Source organism: Haliaeetus albicilla, chromosome 4, assembly GCF_947461875.1.
Source record: "Haliaeetus albicilla chromosome 4, bHalAlb1.1, whole genome shotgun sequence".
NCBI classification, from domain to species: Eukaryota; Metazoa; Chordata; class Aves; order Accipitriformes; family Accipitridae; genus Haliaeetus; species Haliaeetus albicilla.
Genome location: NC_091486.1, coordinates 22,621,426 through 22,641,882, shown reverse-complemented (window position 1 = coordinate 22,641,882; position 20,457 = coordinate 22,621,426). Strand labels below are relative to the sequence as shown.

Sequence of the window (20,457 nt, the reverse complement as noted above, 5' to 3'; positions counted from 1 at the left end):
GGGGGGCCGGGGAACCGCTACCGCGGCAACGGCGCCGCCAGCTCCCAGCTCGCCCCGCGGCTCGAGTGGCGGCAGGAAGGATGGCCGAGCCAATCGGCGGCGCGCTTGTTGCGAGGCGGGCGAGAGGCGGTGCCCGCTTAGAGGAGCAGCCGTTGGGGAGGCGGGAAGGCGCGGGCGGTTTGAAAGCCGGGGGACGCGTTCGGCCTCGGTGCGTCGCCTCCCGCCCTGCCCCGCTCCCCCGGGCAGGGCCGCTGCGTGCGGGGCTCGGCAGGCGCCACCGCCCCGGGGCGCCGCTGGTTCGCGGGGCCGGAGAAGGGGGAAACTCCCCATCCGCCCCTCGGGCCGCGCTGCGGGCGTGGGGAGGGGGCCCCGGCCGGGTGCGAGCCCCGCGGCGGGACGGCGAAGGGCTGGGGGCGCCCCGGCGGCAGGAGGGCGCGGGGCTGCTGGGGGCTGCCGGCACGCTGGAAGCGGCTGTCGGTACCGTGGCGGTCCCCAGCGCAGTGCAGGGCCTCCCCCTGGCGCAGGTAACCCATCGCCGGTGGAGTAGCGAAAGAAACGTAGCTGCCGCTGCTCCCGCTTATTGCGGTGATGGTAACGACAAAAACCAAGTTGCGGGAAGAGGTCTTAACAACCACCCGAGGGGCTAAAAACAGCCCTGAGCGTTTATCCTGTCATTGTGAGTTACAACTGCTGCAGTCGTCTTGCGTGTCTTGACTCTGTTCGTTTACGTGTTCATTGCAGCGCTATGGCTAACGTAAAGACGGAAGATGAAATAATCCTCTTTGAAAGAGAAATGAAAGAGTTTTGGACCAAATTAAAAAGCGTTTATGGCACTGAACAGATCAGTCAGACTTTAGCGCTGAGAGATTCGTGCAAGGAGTCCATAAAAGTGCTTTCAGGTAAAACGGTTCTATGTACCTGTTAGCTCTACAGCTTCCAAGTTATCACCAAACTTCTTCAGATAACTGAAATAACTTTCCGTTGCAGAGAAGTGGTCCAAGAAGCTGAAAGAAGGGGACCTGATGATTGATAAAATTCAGGAGTATAGAAATGGTACAGTATGGTGTTCTATTTATTGTGTCTAACGGTTCTAACATTAATGTAACAGAGCTGAATAATATGTTTAACTTCCTATTTTGAAAGGTAAAGAACCTGAGAATGAAGACAGAATTAAACCCAAACATACTAGGTTGGTTACAGGATGTAAATTCCAAGTTAAAAGCAATTTGTTGGGAAACTTCGTTGATGATGCAAAAAGATAAAGGTCTGGCTGAAGTTCTCTGTATAGTGGGGTTTTGGAGCTTAAGTATTTAAAACAACAAGGTACCAGAACTTGCCGACTGCAATAGGAAAAGTAAATCAAATTGCTTAGTGAAGTTAAATATTGTGAGGTTACTTATGCCTCTTCCATGTCAGTAATAGAATACAGTCAGCCTATCAATCTAGGATTAACTTCTCTGAATCTTGGAGTTAAACTTCAGAATATCAGATAAAAATAATTGCAACTCTAATATCACTCAGTGTTTCCATTCCTTGCTTTCTGTCAAATTATTTGACTGGACAGGATCCACCATCCTTCTGCTTTGAAGATGTATATAGTGCTGGTACCGCGAACAAATTACTGTTTGTAATACAATGTTTTAATACTAATGATTGAAGTATCAGAGGAGCTCCCTACTTAATAGCTTCTCTTTTGATTAATTTACACTATAACTTTTATTTGATGCTCTTAGCATAGTTATGCTGACTTCTGTCTCTTCAGCTGAGATAGCATGCATTTCACTAGGTTTTATTCAGATAAGTCATCTCAAACTATATAGGTAAGTACTAAATAGCAGGGACCTAATTAATCACCTGTATTTATTCATATTTTCTTGCCTCCTTTCAGAGATTCTCCAGCAGAGCCAATGTGTATCAGAAAATCAAGAGCGTTTGACAGAAATAAAATCTAATGTAAATCAAGAAGAAGAGCAGAAGAAGGGCTTGACTGACAGCATCCAAGAGCTTAAAGAAGAGTTGATGAAGAAAAAGGAAAGTAAGTAAGCAAAGGATAAGACATAAATTTTCTTAATGAGAGGACAAATTGTTTTCAACAGTTGTTCTTGGTGGGCTTTTCTACTGTTTGTAAATATTTTTTAATGTGCTTTATTCACCTTTACTTTGATATTTATGCTGGCTTTTAAAATTCTAGTAATATCTTCTAAAAACAAAGCCACTAAGGAGAGAGTGGAACGACTATGCAAGTCTAAAGTATTGTTTGAAGAGCGGCTTGGATTGGAGATACGCAGAATTCACAGTAAGTTTCTGTAGTTTCCATAGTTTCCATGTGCAGTGATACAGTGTGGTTAATGTTGGATTGTGCAGTGAAGAACATAATAGTTTACACAACTGAAGAATTGTCTTAGCCCAGGTATTACCATTGTCTCTCAAATGACAAAATATGGTATGTTAAAATGCATTTGTCTTTCAAAGAGATCGGGGTTGCTTTATTTCTAAGTGTTCTAAGAATATTAATTGAAACTGTAGCTTCATATTGTGATTTTTAGTCGTCATTGTGACTCTCCAGGAGAGGTTAATGGTGTTAATTAATCTGTTTGTGTTTGCTTTAGATGAACAATTACAGTTTGTATTCAGACACATTGACCACAAAGATCCTGACAAGCCATACGCATTTACCCTTTCCATAAATGAACAGGGAGATTATGAAGGTATGTGAATTTTGAATACTGAAGCAAGAGGACAGAATCTGATGCCCCTATTTGAAAAAAGGGGGAAAGGAGTAAAGTGCAGTTTAGTTGTAAATTTATCTTCTAATTTCTGAATGAAAAAAAATCTTGCAATGGCAATGTATTTTTTAAGGAAGTTTCTCTTGTTAATTTATATGAAAGTACAACTGTTTATCTCCACTCCATTTGTGGAGTTGCTGTTTACTTTCTATCAAGCAAAGCAGGAGAGAGAAGAGATACACAGAGTTAGATAGATAGATGCTTCAGTTTGTAGTTTGTTCCTTCTTCTCTTTATGCTAGACTGAATGTTTATGCTGACAGGCATCTTTCAACCTGCTTGAAGCTTAGAGGGCAGGAAAAACTAAGTTACCCACTATTGTGGGGAAACTCTTACAGTTGTGTGACATAGGAAAAAGATTAAAACTTGAAATCTAGCATTCCTTTTCTGTGAGGGTACAGCCTTTCAGATCTTAAAGCTGGTTTTGCAATACAGATGTTACTTCTGTTACAAAGAACAGCAGTGGTAATTTCAGTACTGGGCTGAGTAGCTTCTAGATGGATGCCATTGTTGCTCTTCTGTGACTCTAGGTATGGACTGAATAGATTTCTGGTTTTACTAATTCAAATCTAAACTGTGCTGAAGTTAAAAGCTTATCGCATGCTGGGCTACATTGGTTTACAGTCTGCCTGCCTGCAGAGGAACAAAAACGTTTAGGAATGTGTTTCAATTTTTGAGCAGATTATAGGTTACTGGGAATTGCTGTAACAATTCAAGCAGGAGCACAGCACTGAGTGGGAGGTCTGGAAAGAAAAAAAAAAGTATGCTCTTTGAGGCTTTGTCTTTGCTCAAAGAAAATTATTTAATAGGCTACTCAAAAATACTGGAGGAAGCTAAAACATACAAAGATAACAAACTACATTTGTTATTTCATAAGCATGGAAAAACACTAATATTGTGTGTTGTTTTTTTTTAATAATAGTCTAATCTTTGGAAAATTTGTGTCATTTTAGTGACTTCCTGTACTCCTCCTCTGGACTGTATAGCAGAGTTCCAGCTCAAAGTGAGAGAAACTAACAATTTTTCTGCATTTGTTGCCAACATCCGGAAAGCTTTCACTGCTCTATCTTATAAACAGTCTGCATGAAACTAGTTTATAGCTCTCTTTTCTAGCTGTAGAGCACTCCTTTCCTTCCTTCCTGTATTGTGCAAGTATGTATTTATCCATGTCTTACTCTAATTTCTAAATAAAGAAAAATAATGAAAACTGTATTTTAGTCCACTGTTATCTACAGACATTTTGGATCATTCTTTGAACAACAGTATAATCAACTATTTCCTTAACTGAATGTCTTCAGACATGTAAATTTTTATCCAATAGCAAGTAGCTTAATGATGTAATGATCTCTATTTAGCTACCTCAGGAAGATACTAAAGTACTTTCTGTAATTTATGTCTCTCTTCCAAAGGCATAGAAGTGTCTTTCAGGTTTGTGTGTGGTTGGAATAGGCCTGAAACCTACCAAAATAATGTGCTGGAACTCAGCGGTTACTTCAGTCACCTGTGTCACAGGTCACTATCTTAACTTTTACCCTGTCTTGTACTCTCCAGTGTTATCACTCACTTTCATGCATGTAAATGGTTTTTCTTTTGGTCTGTTAAACTATGTATTTTACTGCCTATTCCAGATTCTTGTCTGGATGCCTATTTCTGTTGTTGGTAATAATACCATTTGACAGGCATGCTATTCTTGAATAAAGCTCTTAATAGGAGCAAGTAGGAACTTTGCATTGATTTGATGAGAAATCCTAGAGACCTGAAATAGAACCTCTCTGTAGCCCAGAGGTTCCTGGCTCCCAAAACACCCAGCTGGGCAGAAAAGCTGGCCTGAAACTTGAACTGCAGTAGTGAATGAGTAACACTCCTAAGATTACCAGCCTTAGTGTTTTACTGGGGATGTTTTAGAACAGACTAGTCACTTTGCTTTATTACATAAAGCATGTTGCAGTGAAGGACTATTTATCATTGTCATTGGAAATCTTAAGACATGGCAAAGCCTGGAGTATAATGTATTAAAGTATGAAAAAATACTAGTTACTGATTAAATCATCTGTGTATCTTGCAGCTTATCAGGAAGACTATTACTGTCACAGTACTCAGCTTTGATTAAAACTATTTTTTTCTATCTTATTTATAAAGCCTTTTCCTTTTCACAAAATATTTAAATAGACAGCTGCAACAAGAAAGAAAACTTAATGTGATAATGTAACATAATTCAAATAAAATCTTACTAAATTCAGTCCTGGAACTTCTAGAGAAGTGAATTGAAAACTAATGACGGTCCTTCTCAAAACACAAATATAGAAGTACAGAAAAATGAAATATAGTGTAAAAAGTAAAAATATCCAACACTTGGAAAACCTGGTGAAAAAGTGTTTAGAATTCTAGCATTTCATAAATAATGAAAATAACAGTTTAAAATATGTTTTTGAAGAATGTTCCAAATTGTTTTTCAATAACAAAAGTTCAGAATATTTTCTGTGAAGTGAAAATTCTTCATTTAAAGTAACTCTGTCTCAAAGCACCTGTAAACAGAGCCCCCTGTCCCTTCTGCAAGATGGTAGTTCAGTTAACTTCTTTAAATTTATACAGCATGTACCTACATTAGGATTTCATTTTTTATCAGAGTGGATTTTTGGAGTGAATCTCCTGATCCTCACCACTTTGGTTCACATCTCAAATGCAAACTGTGTTCCTTTTGGAAGGAAACTAATCTGGGAGGTGTGCACATAATGCGCTCCTGCTATTAATGTTGTGTAGTCCATAGGACAGACCAGAGCTGGTCCAAACCAGCATTTGGTGCAGATGTTGTTGGTCTTCCTGTTTACTACTATAACCAGAGCAGGACTCACTGTTCTTGCTCCAACCTACAATCTTATGCTTGGGCAACCAACCCCCGCCGCCCCCCTTTATTCCTATGCCTTCATCAGCTTCTTACATATGTAAGACCTGGCCATTTAGGCATGTTTAAATCTGGTGATGCTGACAAGATACTACAGTTGAGAATAGTGTCCAGTCAGCTGTGAACTGTATTTTAGATCAGTTTGTCTAAAGTTAACAGTACAACTTGCTGGATACAGCACAGACTATGCACTCAATCTTCTATGAGATATCTAAAGTGCATCTTAACAAAAAACAGTAACCCATGTTTGCACATATTGGCTCCAAAAAAGCAATAACCTTCCATTTCTTCTTCCCTATAAGGCATAATTTGCTATTTTCTAAATAATGCATCATTTTCGTTGGTATGCCCTATTGATTTTTTCCTTGTGCTACAGTCAGCTATACATAAAACAAGCAGTAAGAATGGTAAAGGTGCCAACTGATTACATTAAAATTTTAGAACAGAATGGCAGCAGAGATTACTAGGCATTTCTATAATGACATCCCAAATGAAATACATCCTCAATTTCTGCCCTGTCCACAAACCCCATGTACTCTTGAGAATTTTGTAACTGACAATAGGACAAAGAGAAGCTATAGGCTGGGAGACTGCCTTCAAGTACTGGGTCTAGTTCATTAGCAGATTTTGCCTCCTTTTCAACCATACTAACAGGAATATTTAAAAGGCAGGTATTTCTTCCAATTAATTGCTTCTACCACCAAAAGAATGCTGTAGGCACTTTTATGTAGGACAATAGACTATCCGGTAGTTAAAAACGCGTTCAGCCAGCTCTGCACTTCCCACTTCTATCTTCCTTCCCAGGAGCTACAGCTGCTGTTTTATCCTGCTTTGTTGGTATCTCTTCTTTTCCTTCCTTGTACAGAGGCCCTTGTCTTCCATGTTAGAAGGTCTGTCCCTTGTGGCTTGTCACTAATGGCATTGCCCCTGTATCCTGAATGACAGTATTCATTTTGAAGCATACTCCTGCCCTTCTTCACCTGTCTGTGCCAAGCAACTCAGTTGCTTTGGAAAGCAAGAACTTCAGGATGCTCAACCAAATACATTGCAGCTGTTGTATGGAAGCAAAAAGACAGGCAGAACACAGCCACTTCATTTCCATGTTTTCAAATGGAGCTGTTTATTCATTAAGGGTGTACATATTGCTCAGATGCACTCTGTAGCATATCTGATTTGATCACCATCTTCACAGGAGAAAAAAATTGAAGCACACTCTTAGTAACAAAGACAAATGCTCAGACTTACTGCCATTTTCTTTTCATGTTCATCCCAGGCATGAGTAGTTGGTTTATCGCTTCTAACAAAATTACTCTGCCAAGATTGCTATGCACAGAACATAAAACATATGACAACCACTGCATTGGAATTTACATTCCTAGGAATTATTTGCTAGAAAAGATGATCTGCCTGGTTATAAATGTTCTATGCATATGCCTAAAGCAAGAAGTAAAGTTTGAAATGTTTATTGTGTATCATTTAAACCTTTACAACTCCTTGTGGAGTTTGAATAATAAACCTGCTTATATTTGCCAAGGCAAATCAGATGCAGATCTTTCTTACTTCCTCTGAAACAGAGCCAGGCATTCCAAAACCAGGTAAAAGCTAGGAAAGTGTACACAATAGATCTTTTTCTTTGCTTGTTATAAAATATGAAGTAAAACTGGCTTGTGACATCCCTAAAACAGCCTTTATGCCAGCTGAAGATCTGTCTTAAAATCTTGAAACCTTTGTGCCTTTATCAAATGCACTTAGTGCTTATAGAATTTCACACACCTGAATCTGTGGCAATTTGGAATTTTCTATTTCTTATGAAGCTGCAAAATACAGTGATATCCAATAACAGTAAGGACAACTAGGATAATACTATATACTGATCCAACAGATACAATTATTGGGACCCCAGTGTACTGGATAGCATGCAAATACAGACTGAAATGCCCCGAAGAGCATATGGGGAAGCTCTTGAGCTCAAAAGCAACAATCAGCTTAGGGACTATGACACACAATCAACCAGCCCCCTCCAGTTGGTGTTAGAGCTCTATTAGCAGGCTCAGGTTTATCCTAAGGCAGACATAGATTTTAGTGAGGGTCAGGAAAGGCTTTTCTTTTTTCATAAATCAGTTTGCCCAACCCTGAACATTGCTTTCCCTTTCAAACTGCTGACCTGTACTTAGCTACCAAGGGTCAAGCTTGAAGTGCATGGGCCATCAACTAGTGCTGACCATACAGAAAACTGCTGATGCACTGGTGCTCAGCACCTCATCAAATTTATCTCATAATATAATGTAAAAATCTGGAAAAAAAGGTGTTGAACTTATTAGATATTGGAAACACACTGTGAATTTAAGGACTGCTTGGAAGACAAATTAGTATTAAACATTAATAACATGTATTAAGTGCATTTAATCACAACTCTTTGTATGCTAGCTGGAGATCAGATTTGAAAAGATATCAAATTACTTTAAGAGTCCTGGCTAACAGGACAGTTTTGTTACACACCTACTCAACCAAGAGTGGAGGTGGTTAAGCTGAGTTTGTTGACATTTTTCATAAACCCCCTTGGATGTTGTTAGACACATTTTGAAAAGCAAACAAACAAGTATTGGCTACACTTCTGAAAATTAAGAACGATGTGGAAGTTATGCTGTGCTTCTGTCATATTCCAATTGTGTTATATTACTTACTGTCTTCTCTAATGCTTCAATAAACCATGAATTTATTCAGTATCTTGAAATTGTCTAAATTAGTCCTGTCATTATAATACTCTAAAATCACTGTGAACTAATTTGTGAGTAATTTATAACTTTTTAAAAGCCCTGCCGAATCCAATATAACAAACGTATGCACACATAAATCACTTTTAGTCCCACAGGCAGATTGCAGTACATTTTTTAACTGTATGAATAAACTGTACTAAATAATTATGGTAATACTCTTACCTTTTTGAAAGCAATAGTTGCAATCCAATTACAGCAGGCTTTACTGCTGAAATAGGATTGCATGCCTGAAGTGTTGGGGGGAATGGCTCTGCCAGACGGTGAGACTCCATTCTTTTTGTCCTTCTTATCCCTAACCACTCTAACAATTATACACAAAGAACCCTTTAGAATCTTGAGCTTGTAAACAAGTTTTTTCAGCAGAAGCAGAGGCAATGAAGCCTGATTTCCTACAAATCTGTGGTTTTGTCCTTAAACGGTGCCATCCTCTTCAGGGCAATATCCCAGCTCTTCTTTACAGTCTCCCTCCAGGATGAGAGCCAGTGCCACTCCTGAGTTTTGCTGGTTTAGCCTCCCTCTGCTTGGCTGCTGCTAAAGCTGCAGGACAACGGTCGCACGCTGCCTACTCTTCCTCCAGTACAGAGCATTGATTTGTGGTTCTCTCCTTTACCTGCTTGCTGATTTTTAGTACGCTGTAAGAACAGTGATAGCTGCAACACAATCTCCTTTTCAAATGTGGGCTAACTGAGCAACAGGTTCAAAAGCTGTCAGGGAGACTGACAGACTGCTAAAAATAGTGTTTAATCATGTAAAAGTGTAGTGTTTTTGTAAGACCTTATATATATTTTAAAGTGGCCATGCACTGAAATGATGAATTGAAAGAAGATACAATTAGTGTTAATTTGACTTCCTTCCTCTTCAGTCACAGCATGTTGAACAATACTAATTGCTATTGACTGACCTGTTTTGTGACTGTTTGATGAGTAACTCTCTGCACGGACACATGCTCTTTGACTGGTTTGCCTCATTGGATTCTTTTGCACTGGCTACTGGATCATGGGCTCAGTTCTTCGCTATCCAGTATCTTCTGCATCAGAGTTTCAGCTGGAATAACTGGCTTGGCAGAGGAACAGGTCTATTGAACGAACACCAGCTATACATCATTATTGTTTTGATTGAGAAGCATGCTACACTTACTTTATGCTGATGGCAATCATCATAAAGGATTCCAGGCATTTAAGAGCAGACTGCATACATTAACTTTTTGGCTAAGCGAGGAGTAGGTAGAAGTGATAGAGGGGTGACCTCGTGGGTGGTGTACTATCTGTCTAAGTTAAAGCACAATACATTCATATAAACGCTTACCTCATAGGTTAAAAATAAAAACAAGCAAATAACTAATACTTAACTTTCCAAATGAAGCTAACAAGAGATAAATTTCCTTGTCTAACTCCATGTCCGACACAGCCCCATTAATGGAAAGACAAAGCAGCAACTCGGTAATTGTATTCTTTTAACATTAGTTGTCAGTATCAGCATAACTTACTGGCCTGTATTTTCCTATTCTTAGTGCAAAGGCAGACAAGCCATCTATCTGATAAAATCATGTTTCTAAAGTAAACAGGGAAAACCTCTTCTGACATGCAATACTCAATGCTGTCAACTGCAAATCTGCAGCAATTACCTGTCATTTTAGGCTCCAGCCTTCTACAAGGTTAGTCCGTAATTCTGACAGTCTGCTTGGGACTGTATTACAGTAGGGACCACCTTTACTAAGTGTTCTGCTAATGGCATCGCAATGAATCAAAATACCAAATTTACAGTCAATGTTCATGCAATTTACATGAGAAAGCCGGTTTACTTTTCTCAGCTGCTCCTGCTGAAGTTTCCCTCAACTATCATTTCTCAACCATATTGTTTGGTGCCGAACAAGCGTTAAAAATTTGCATCCAATCTTGCTTTTGATTGTGCATTAATCCTATCCAGATGGCAGCTAATGTCACTGTTAGCAATCCATTTTTTCTCTTCCAAATAATATAGTTAGCATTTTATAGTACTTACCTGTCAAATCTTACAGATGAGTTCTTATATAAGAATTCTCCCACACGAAACAGCTCTGTTTGTGCCGGGTGCTTGGACTAGTTGCAAGAGTAGCACAGACCATCATAGCTTAAGTATGAGCAATCTCAATGGTTCACATGCTTTTTATCTGACAAAATTAATTTATTTAAATTAATGGATTTTATTATGGATTTATTTTAAAAAATTGATTCAATTAGTAGGGAATTGTTATGAAAGGGGAACAGCTATTTAAAAAAGCCGCTTCTAGTCTGGACAGCAGTCCTGGCTGCTTTTTACATCCACCTGGTCCAGGGGGTACCACAACTCAGGTCATCACTTCCTCAACATTGCTGAAGGATCAAATGTTGGACCTTTAAGTGATCTAGACTACTAACATGCAAATCCTTTTCTGGAGCTGGTGTATGGATTAGGTTGTCCAATAAAATAACAGCTGTGGGCACTGATCTCATTTGGAGATTGTTCAGTGAGAAACCACATATAAAAATGAGATACAGTAGTATCTAAATGCTTTGGCTGAAATAAGTTTAAGTTAAAATTAGATGAGACTACACAAATATAACTGTAAAATAGCAAGCCCTTCTGGTAGGAAGCAGCTCTTTCAAAGATACCTTAGGAGCGCAACAGTAATTAAAATTACTATTACTGGGAGTTAAAAGGGGAGGTTATCTTTAAAACAAGCTCAGAAACAGGACAGAAAGTTGCTAGCTAGGTTAATGCAGGAGGAAGTTGATGCAATTTTAATTAAGGAAGGATCACATTCCACCTCTGAATTTCAGGATTATTTTTTCATGTGGGGACATTGCAAAAAGTTGCCTAAATATGGCAAGAAATGCTACTGCTATGCTATTGTATGGGAGCCTTCCTCAGTCCTGTTTTGGAAAGAGTGAAAAATAAGCTGTGTATTATTTTCTAGTGAGAGGACCTTACACTTGGAAGTGTTTAAAAAAGGTCAGATGTACAATGGTGTTTTTCAGATGTTTAGGAAAGGGTATTAATTTGGGAATGGAAATACATGTTGCCAGCAAGTAGCTTTAAAAAGTACGTTACCTTTTCATCTAATTAGTGAACTACAGCACTAACATTACAAGTTGATCCTGCTGCTCTTACAGATAAAAACTACAATACTCAACTATCTTGTAATACTTGATTTTTATATTGCACTTTCCAGTGACTAAAAGCCAACGGTTCTGTGTCACACCTAAACGATTACATCTGAAAGTCAGAACCTTACAAACACCTCAGCGTTGCACACACCTCTGCATTTAAGCAATCCCTCTACAAGAATCATCAACAGCTTGGCAGACTCAGGACTGAAGAAGATAGGTATAAAACACCTTTCTCTAGTGTGTTTTATCCTATAGCGATAAAGCTGCCTTCTAAGGTACAAGCTCCACTACGTGGTGGAGAGGCCTCCTGTGGGCACTGTTGTCTTCTACTGGCAGAGCTCTGCCGAGTTAGGCCTGGTGTCCTGGTTTAACCCCAGCCAGCAACTAAGCACCACACAGCCACTCGCTCACTCCTCCCAGCTCCCAGCTGGATGGGGAGGAGAACTGGGGGGGGAAAAAAAGTTAAACTCGTGGGTTGAGATAAGAACAGTTTAATAACTAAACTAAAATATGATAGTAACAATAATAAAAATATAATAACAACAATAATAATAACTGTAATGAAAAGGAATATAACAAAGAGAAAAATTAGACCCAAGCAAAGTGATGCACAATGCAATTGCTCACCAACCCCTGACTGATGCCCGAGCAGCAATCCGCCCCTCCCCACCAACTCCCCCCCCCGTTTATATACTGAGTATGACGTTCTATGGTACGGAATATCCCTTTGACTAGTTCTGGTCAGCTGTGCTGGCCATGGTCCCTCCCAAGCTTCTTGTACACCTGCTTGCTGGCAGAGCATGGGAAACTGAAAAATCCTTAACTTAGGATAAGCGCTACTTAGCAACAACTAAAACAGCAGTGTGTTATCAACATTATTCTCACACTAAATCCAAAACACAGCACTGTACCAGCTACTAGGAAGGAAATTAATTCTATCCCAGCCAAAACCAGGACACCTGGCATGGCACGCGCCTTAGGTACACCATTATTCTGCCTAGCTGATACATAGTTATTCTTTTATTCATTTGCTTTGCACAAATATGTTTTGTATTATTGGAATTAACTTTTTACAGAGCTGCAATCTCTGGATTTTGCAGTCCAGGAGGGAGGGCAGTCACTGCTGAAAAGTCAGGATATGCAAGTTTGCCCAGCGTGCATTCCAGTTTCATACCTATTACATATACCAATGTTCATTTGGTATCACTCGTACTTTTTATTATAGAGTGTGCTCCCATTTTAAAATTCCCCAGCATGGGAACTCTGTGGAAAACAGCCTATGATGACCAAATGACAACTATCCCAGACTCCTCTATACCTGAGCACAAATTGGCACCCTGCTTTATGAAATCCACTTAAGAAGGTATCTCACTGGCAAGGTTAGGCAGTATAAAACGTGACAAGGGGCAGGACTAGCATCCTGCAGAACAGGGCACAAAGACGACCAAAAATCCAGCATAAATTAGGGAAACAGCAACCCTCCACCCACACTAGCCGCGCTGTGACTAATGGCGTGGAGCAGGAAGCCCCTCCACAGAAGCTCCCAGCCTCTGTTCATCACAGCATGATGAGCTATTGAGTCACGTGGCGATTTGCCCATCCGGCACAGTTACACATTCGGATTCCTTCCACTCACCTTCTGTACCACAGAAGACTGTGTCACCGCCTTTTAGCTCTTCTAAAGCAGCACAGACCTCCTGTCGTCTTCTGAGAACCACTGCGTTTCTTGTACAGAAGGACCTTTACAGACTTAAAGGCAGCACATCAAAAAATTCTTGTTCTTTTTCGCATTATCCTGAACTGTTTCTGTACACAATGGCTCTCCCTTGTGCTTTGCAACTTGAGGGATATACGTGGAATAGGAAGCAAAATGCATTAGACATACAACTGGACAAATTTCCACATAATTAAATCTCTTCAATAACCAAGAATTTAAATGCCATATTAAATGCACTACAAGATTCTTGGTACATATTATTATGGAGACATATTAATTAGTTCTTTAAACACAATGCAAATCACCAGGTTTACCTCTCTCCTGGAGGCAAAACTTCAACTGATGTGTGAAGACTCCTACATAAATGGTATTTGTGTTATGAGAACTGTTGCCTTAATTTTCTGCTGAAGTTGTAAGAATGTTTTCATGCATCCCATTTCTAAGTACTTCCTCATCATCTTTTAATACTGCACCAGAGTCTGCCTGACAATGGTATTTTGTAGGCTTTACTTTGGTGAGTGTATGAAAGCAAGTCCAGCTCAGTGCATTGCTACACATAGATAGCTCATTTAAAAAAAAAAAAAAGCAAAATCCTTTACCACTCTTCCTTTTAACAGTGATGAAAAAACATAGAATCCTATCATAAATAAGCAAGCAGATTTGGTCTACTGTAATGGCAGGGGTCTGAAAGATGCAGCTTCCTTTGCAAAATCAAGGGCTGCAGCTTTTTCTCAGGAGAACCACTGTACAAGAGTGGCCCTCTTCTCCGACTTCCAGAAGTGGTTAGTAGGTGGCGCTTTGCTGACCGACAGTTAGCCCGAAACATCTGAATGAACATTTACTTTCAAGAAACTCTGACTACCTAGACTGAAAAAAGACAGTTTTTTCAAAGTGGGTCCAGCTAGACATTCAGAAATGATTAACAGGCAAAATTTTACTTTTGAAATGCTAGCAAAATGTCTTTTTTTTTTAAATAAAAATATTTTAATTTGTATAGAGAGAACTTGTCCTTCTAACACTTACTGTTACAGTTTCATACAAGAAATAACATAAAATACCACAGTGACGAAATCAGCAAACACATACTTGGATCTGCTCTAAAAGTGCTGCAGTCTGCAGCGTGGATAACAATCTTTGAGCTAAAACAAAGGAAAACATTGTTCGCATTTCATAGAAAAGAGAAGAAAACTGACACTACATTCCTAATACTTATGTTTATTATTAAAGTGTCTCCAAATTAAAATAGCCCACAATACTGATTGGTTCCAGAGATTTTATGAGGAGTAATTATTTTCCATATTAAAAAAACCCCAAACCAACCAAGCTAAACACAAAATAACTCCCAAAGTTCTACACAACAGCTATACAAGAAAGGATTTCTAGCTAGCACATCACTGTGTCTGGGACAGTGGAGTTCCTACACATCACTGCATTTCTGAAAGAGTTGCTCAAGCACAGGATCGTCATGAAAACACAGGTGAAATAGTGTCATCTGCCTCACCCTGACTTGCGACAGGCAGCCAACATATACAGTACGGTATGAGAGCTTGTGTATAGAAGTTAAACCCTGGAACTGCAAGAAGCTGAAGCTCAACAGAAGCCAGAAAATGTGTTTGTTGCACAGGTCATTTCAGGTCATTTACAACAATCATTTTTGTCTTTTGTCTGACGTGTGATCAATTGTCATGGCTCCAAAACACCATTTCATAGTATCTCCTCCAGTTTTTTAATTGAAAGCAATTTCAAAGCCTGAGAATTCTGTACAGACACACTCAAACACTGTGTTTTCATTGCAACTACAATCAGAAATCTTTACAATTTGAAGGCTATACAGGTACACCACTCCAAACTTCCACTAGTGCTTTTTAAAAAGAAAAGAAAAAAAGAGGAAGGTTGTCTTACTGAAGTTCCCATTAGGTCCCTCTTCCAAATCAAAACCAGTCAAAACAAGTAATACAAACTGGTTTTGCTTTATGGTTTAAAGGCAACTGTAGTTTGCAGAACACTGAAGTTAGGCCTAATAGGGTCTACATTACAGGAAGGGTAAAAAGTATTTGATAGCTCCTCTCACACAAATGTCACAAGAAGTAGACAATAGAGAGACGTACAAAAATGAGTTGTAGCAAAGAGATTAAAAAAATACCAAAGCATCAACTGTAGAAAACCAGCGGTAGCCCATATTTCTCTTGAGAATATGGAAGGCTGCAGTAATGAGTAGCTGAATGAAACAGGCATTAGGCTTCCTACTAGAATACTCTGCATAAAACAAACGCGGTGTCTATATCAACCAGTGTTGATCATCACTGACGTTTGCTGCAGGGTAACGGCTTTTGCCGTCGTGTCCTGTTCAGAACCAGAAAGTGATTGTCACCTGAAACAGATACAGATTTAAGACAGGAATCACTTCACTGTAAGCAAAGCTTTAGTCCATGTACTTGGGTCTCAGAAAAAGGATTTGGTATTGTCAATCACACAGAATGGTCACAGGCTGAGACAGGAGCATATGAAGCTGTTCACACCTGTTCCAATTCTGCTGGAATCATTAAATAAATAACACATAGAAAAAACTACAAAATGGCAACAAGGAAACAGCATGGGACACTTTGGTATTTTAGAACTAGCACTACTTAACATTGATCAAGATCCAAAAGACTCCAACGTCCACCCTTGTTGCTCAATCAGATATTTCTACCATTTTCTGCAGTGTTTGGTTTTAGTTCCTTACGAAAAAAAACCCCCACCATATATTTTTCTTTTGGTACAAAATATGCCAATATGGGAAAAAGTAAACAAAGGGAGACCTGAATCTTATTTTACTATATTCTGGGCTGGCTAGGGAGAGAAGACAAATTCTTACTATTTACTAATAAACTCTACATATAATTTCCTCATTTTTCTACTTCAACATCTCAACCACTGTGTCATGTACCATACTATAAAAAGGTAGCATAGAACTTGAAGACAAATCGGTTATAGAGTACAAACCATCATTTCTAAAATGACTAAAATGACAATTCTACAAAAGGTACGAATATACAGAACATTTTAAGATCTCGCATTTACCATGAGCCATGCAAATAATTTCAATCAATTTCCTGGAATATACGCAATTATCCTCTAAATTCTTGATGGCCTCCAAAACCACCTTGCAAAGCTCTTCGGCAGAGAAGCAAACAAATTCAAGTGAAAAAGGAAATAGTTGCATGACATTCTCTCTGCAGGGTGGAAGATGAAGCCAAAGTTTTGACATCCATTGGTTAACGCAATGAATTAAAACACGCTGCCATGTATGGTCACTAGAACGCTTGGTCCTTCCCAAGAAAGACAGAAAGAATTGTGTGAATTTTTAATTTTTGTAAAACAACTGTAGCTTGGAAGTTTAGTGATTGTTTAGCAAAATTTAGTGAAGTTCTCAGTGCTTCCTTACTCTTACCCCATTTCCCCAAATGTGTCATCTGAATCTCTCATCTCACCTATTTTCCAGACATATCTGTATTAAGTTTATTCTAGGCTGCTAAGAAAGGACTCCAAAACCCAGGTTTATAGGAGATAAGTAAGTCACTGGGAGTCAGATGGACCATGGTAACTGTGTACATGCTTTAGCGCATCAAAGATGCAAACTGAATTTAAACCTTAAAGGAAGAGTTTCAATCCAAGTTGCATTATTTAAGAGTGGGGATACACTAAGAGCATATGTAGCCAGTGATGGTAAATCATTTCAAGGGTTGTAGCCTTGACTGTACATCTGAATCAACACTATAGAGCACAACTGGGGAGGACCAACAGGGACCAAAGGTCTCCTGCCTCTTCCACAGCGATTGTTATTGGGAACCGCTCTCTGTCCTGGTATCAACAACATTACAGTACTATTGTATGTATGTTGCCTATGTTGATAGTTCAGAGCAACATTCTGTCCCCATGTAAGACAAAATATTTTGCCAGAATGCCATTTTTGCAACCATCTTTGCAGATGGGAAATGGTCCAGTGGAGGTAGTAATCAACACCATGAAAGAGGTGTGTTTAAACTGCTATTCTCAATTATCATCCTAGCAGGTCATATTTCAGAAATTATAATGTTCATTGAAAATCTCTCAGGATGGTTTTGTTTTAAAATCTCGGTATCATTTTGACAGAAATTATTAAACAATCGCCAGTTCAAATACTGTGGATAGGATACTTTTTCTTGCAATTACTGTATTTTCACATGTATAACCTGCCCTGCTGATAACTGTATGAAATCAGAGGCACAGGAGACAGATGAGAAAAATTAGAGGCAGAGAAGCTTCTGGGGGAGAAGGAGATTTAAATAAGATTTCCTTGCCCCCTCAGATATACTTGTGGACATAGAAGCTATGCAGCTGCTGAATTACAAGGTTACCTGGCTTTTTCAAAAGATGCTCTGTGGGTAGTAAAACTGACAGCTCTTCTATGATTTACAGTTTTTTGGTTTCCTTACCTTTACTGTCTACTAAGTGGAGGTATTATTTTCATTCATGCCATTCTGCCTTTACTTTTAGCACATTTTTTGCTAACACACAAGGGTCCCTATTGGATAATAAAGGTTTCAGAAGTTTTCAAGAGTGACCAATAGAATAGGACAAATCTCAGTTTTTCAAAAGAAAGAAGTGGCAACACAACTTTCTTCCATGGAGTCTGTATAAAATAGAGCCTTTAAACATGTTTTATGGCATCAGAAACCATCTATATTTTGCTATTTGCATAGGTGGAAGGAATCAGAAAGATCTCCTGGCTTAGAGTTCCAGCTGAACACGGCACTCCAATCTCTTTGTATATAGAAGACACACCGTTACATTTTTTTCCTGGTTTGTTCCTTCCTTTTTTTTTTTTTTTTTTCCTTTTTTTTTTTAAATATATATATAAGTCTTTGGTCTATAAGCACATTGGTTCTGTGTGCACATAAACAATACTGTTGAACAGTAGGTTGCATAGAGTCTGTTACCCAAGAACCTTGCCTACTTTTGGCACTGCTGTCAAAAAAAAAAGTGTCCTGCAAGAGTTGGTTGATCCTTAGCATCCTACATCAAACTTTGATCTAGAGACTGGAAGAAGTGTGTATATAATGTTTAAAAAGATGTTTATTTTGGGTGTTAATTTGTCTTCTTTGGGACAATTTCTAAATCTTGGATGAAAAAGGAGGGCAAAATTATTTTACAGACACCCTTAATTTTATTTGTAGAGGTGATGAAATACTGCTGAGCATTCAAAGTTTGCTGTGAATTACATTAACTGAATTTTGCTTAAGTTTTCATGCATTTAAAATAAACTAATCCTAGTAATGTATGACATTCTGCCTTCTCTCTCTTCACCCTACCAAGAAAGTGGCAATAATTATAAGAACGATACCTAGACTGAACTGTGTCCGAGGAAGCAATGAACTTTTCATCTGCTATTTTTTCCATTACACCCCTGCTCTGATCCATCTGAACGTGCAAGAACAGTTTCAGGAGTGATGTCTGGATTCACAATGGTGCACTTGAACAAACACCTTTCAACATGGAATCTCTGCAAAAAGCTAAAATCTGTAGAGGTCAAAAATTGCAAGGCAAAAAAAAAAAAAAGTGAGAATGAGTTTATCCCAATCATTGACATCAATGCTTTTGGGTATTTGCACAACAAATCAAGTCTACTTCTAATGCAATTAACCACCAAATTGAATTTTAAATTATGCTAAAATAATATCCCACAATTACCACAGTTTTTTTCCCCAAATTGCTAATCGACCACATTACCTACTATTTAAAATATCAATCCAGTGTTTTAAAACTTTACGTTGGAGGAATGGCCACTGTGATTTGATAGGCAATTTCAAAACCAGCACTTTAAAACACAAAGATAGCAAAAATATCTGAAGCAGATCTAGAATCTATAAAGCTATGTTCTATCTTACTGTAAGTAACAAATCAAGCAACTATTACTTATAGCAGACTCAGCAAAAGCAACAGGGATGGACAGAAGAGATCTGAGCATGATGCTCTCTACCACTGAGAATCCGAAGAGATAAAGGTTGAGAATGGATATTCCCTTTTGTCCAGAAGTTCCCAAAAGAACACAAAATAAATAATATTTCAAAGACAGTACAAGTGAAAATACTGCTCCCATTGTGTCAGTTACATACACATACAGCATGCCTACGTATACAGAATGGTGTGTTGTCTTCATTCACAAACAGGAAATATGGCAGTGCGCTATCAGAATGCTTTGATACTCCTAATTTTTTCTGATGCTGAGATATATGAAGAAACCGCATTCACAACTTATAATTTACTTCCAGTAGCAAACAGTTCATTCTGTTCGTGTCTCATGATTGAACTCAAGGATTAATGCTCCTCTGAGCAAGTGCCACCAGTAAGATACCCATTTGTCCCATTGGCACCGCTAGTCCCATTAGTGGTGATAGTGCTGTGCAGGGTCTTTGAACGAGGTACTGTTTCTTCCTCATCTGAGCTTGACTCAATGTCACTTCGGTCATCCTTTGCTACCTGTAGAATTTGAAAAAGCAGCAAGCAGTAGGTGATTGTAAGAAAACAACTGAGCTTTTCGGTTCAAGAGAATCAGAGAATTCAAACATTTTTCAATTTGAGCTTTGAAGGTGGTCTCAGCTCTGGCACACTTCTCTGCCTTTGCCTGCCTGGACTCACTTCAAACACAGATGCCTGTACACACATATGCCATGTGCAAAGGCAGGTTGAGAACTTTGCACTGGTGCGTTGAAGGTAGTATGTTCAAGTGCAGGCACAGTGCTCAAAGCAAAGGGTTGTGCACAGACTAAAGGAACTAATAATTCAAGCTCCCAAGTTCAACCTAGCCTCAGACCCCTCTGCCCTCCTACTACAACTTTATTTCCTTTGCTTCCTTTGGGGTGTTTCCCTTTGACCTGATAGTACAAAATATTCACCCCAACTTCCTCCCCCTCACCTCCCAACTCATTCTCTAGAGGCCACACGGCTCCAGGGAACAGTGCTACAGGCTGGCAGTAGGAGACAGGAGTACTGGCCAAAACATAACTCACTGCACCAGGTAACTCCAGTCTCTGACTTCAGGCAAGTGGTGAGAACAGGGCTTGGAAACCGTAGACATAGTCCACTTCAGTCCCTACCACAGGAACCACAAACGTACTTCAGCAGTTC

At 39.2% G+C, this 20,457-nt stretch overlaps 2 protein-coding genes across 4 annotated transcripts in view; one reads left to right on the top strand and one right to left on the bottom strand.

Moving 5' to 3' along the window:
* Positions 1–65: 65 nt before the first annotated feature.
* On the top strand, positions 66–4,496 carry SPC25 (SPC25 component of NDC80 kinetochore complex). 2 transcript variants are annotated; one of them, XM_069781319.1, is made up of 7 exons: positions 66–208; positions 742–899; positions 988–1,053; positions 1,889–2,035; positions 2,192–2,296; positions 2,610–2,708; positions 3,738–4,496. In XM_069781319.1, the coding sequence occupies exons 1-7, from the start codon at positions 81–83 to the stop codon at positions 3,869–3,871; spliced, it is 837 nt and encodes a 278-aa protein (XP_069637420.1). In that variant the 5' UTR covers positions 66–80; the 3' UTR covers positions 3,872–4,496. The 2 variants fall into 2 exon arrangements, with proteins under 2 accessions (XP_069637420.1, XP_069637421.1); XM_069781320.1 differs by lacking the exon at positions 66–208 and adding an exon at positions 234–524.
* Positions 4,497–14,507: 10,011 nt separating this feature from the next.
* Positions 14,508–20,457, bottom strand: part of CERS6 (ceramide synthase 6) — a 134,880-nt gene continuing 128,930 nt past the window's right edge. For both annotated transcript variants that reach the window (XM_069781316.1, XM_069781314.1), the window contains one exon: positions 14,508–19,809. In XM_069781316.1, the coding sequence (XP_069637417.1) occupies positions 19,648–19,809 (162 nt within the window). In that variant the 3' untranslated portion in view covers positions 14,508–19,647. The remainder of the gene's footprint in view (positions 19,810–20,457) is intronic.

Coding starts and splice junctions, on each gene's coding strand:
- SPC25 (XM_069781319.1), top strand. CDS start 81: ATGGCCGAGCCAATCGGCGGCGCGCTTGTTGCGAGGCGGGCGAGAGGC. Junction 209..741: donor GGGGGACGCGTTCGGCCTCG/GTGCGTCGCCTC, acceptor TGTTCATTGCAG/CGCTATGGCTAACGTAAAGA. Junction 900..987: donor GTCCATAAAAGTGCTTTCAG/GTAAAACGGTTC, acceptor TTTCCGTTGCAG/AGAAGTGGTCCAAGAAGCTG.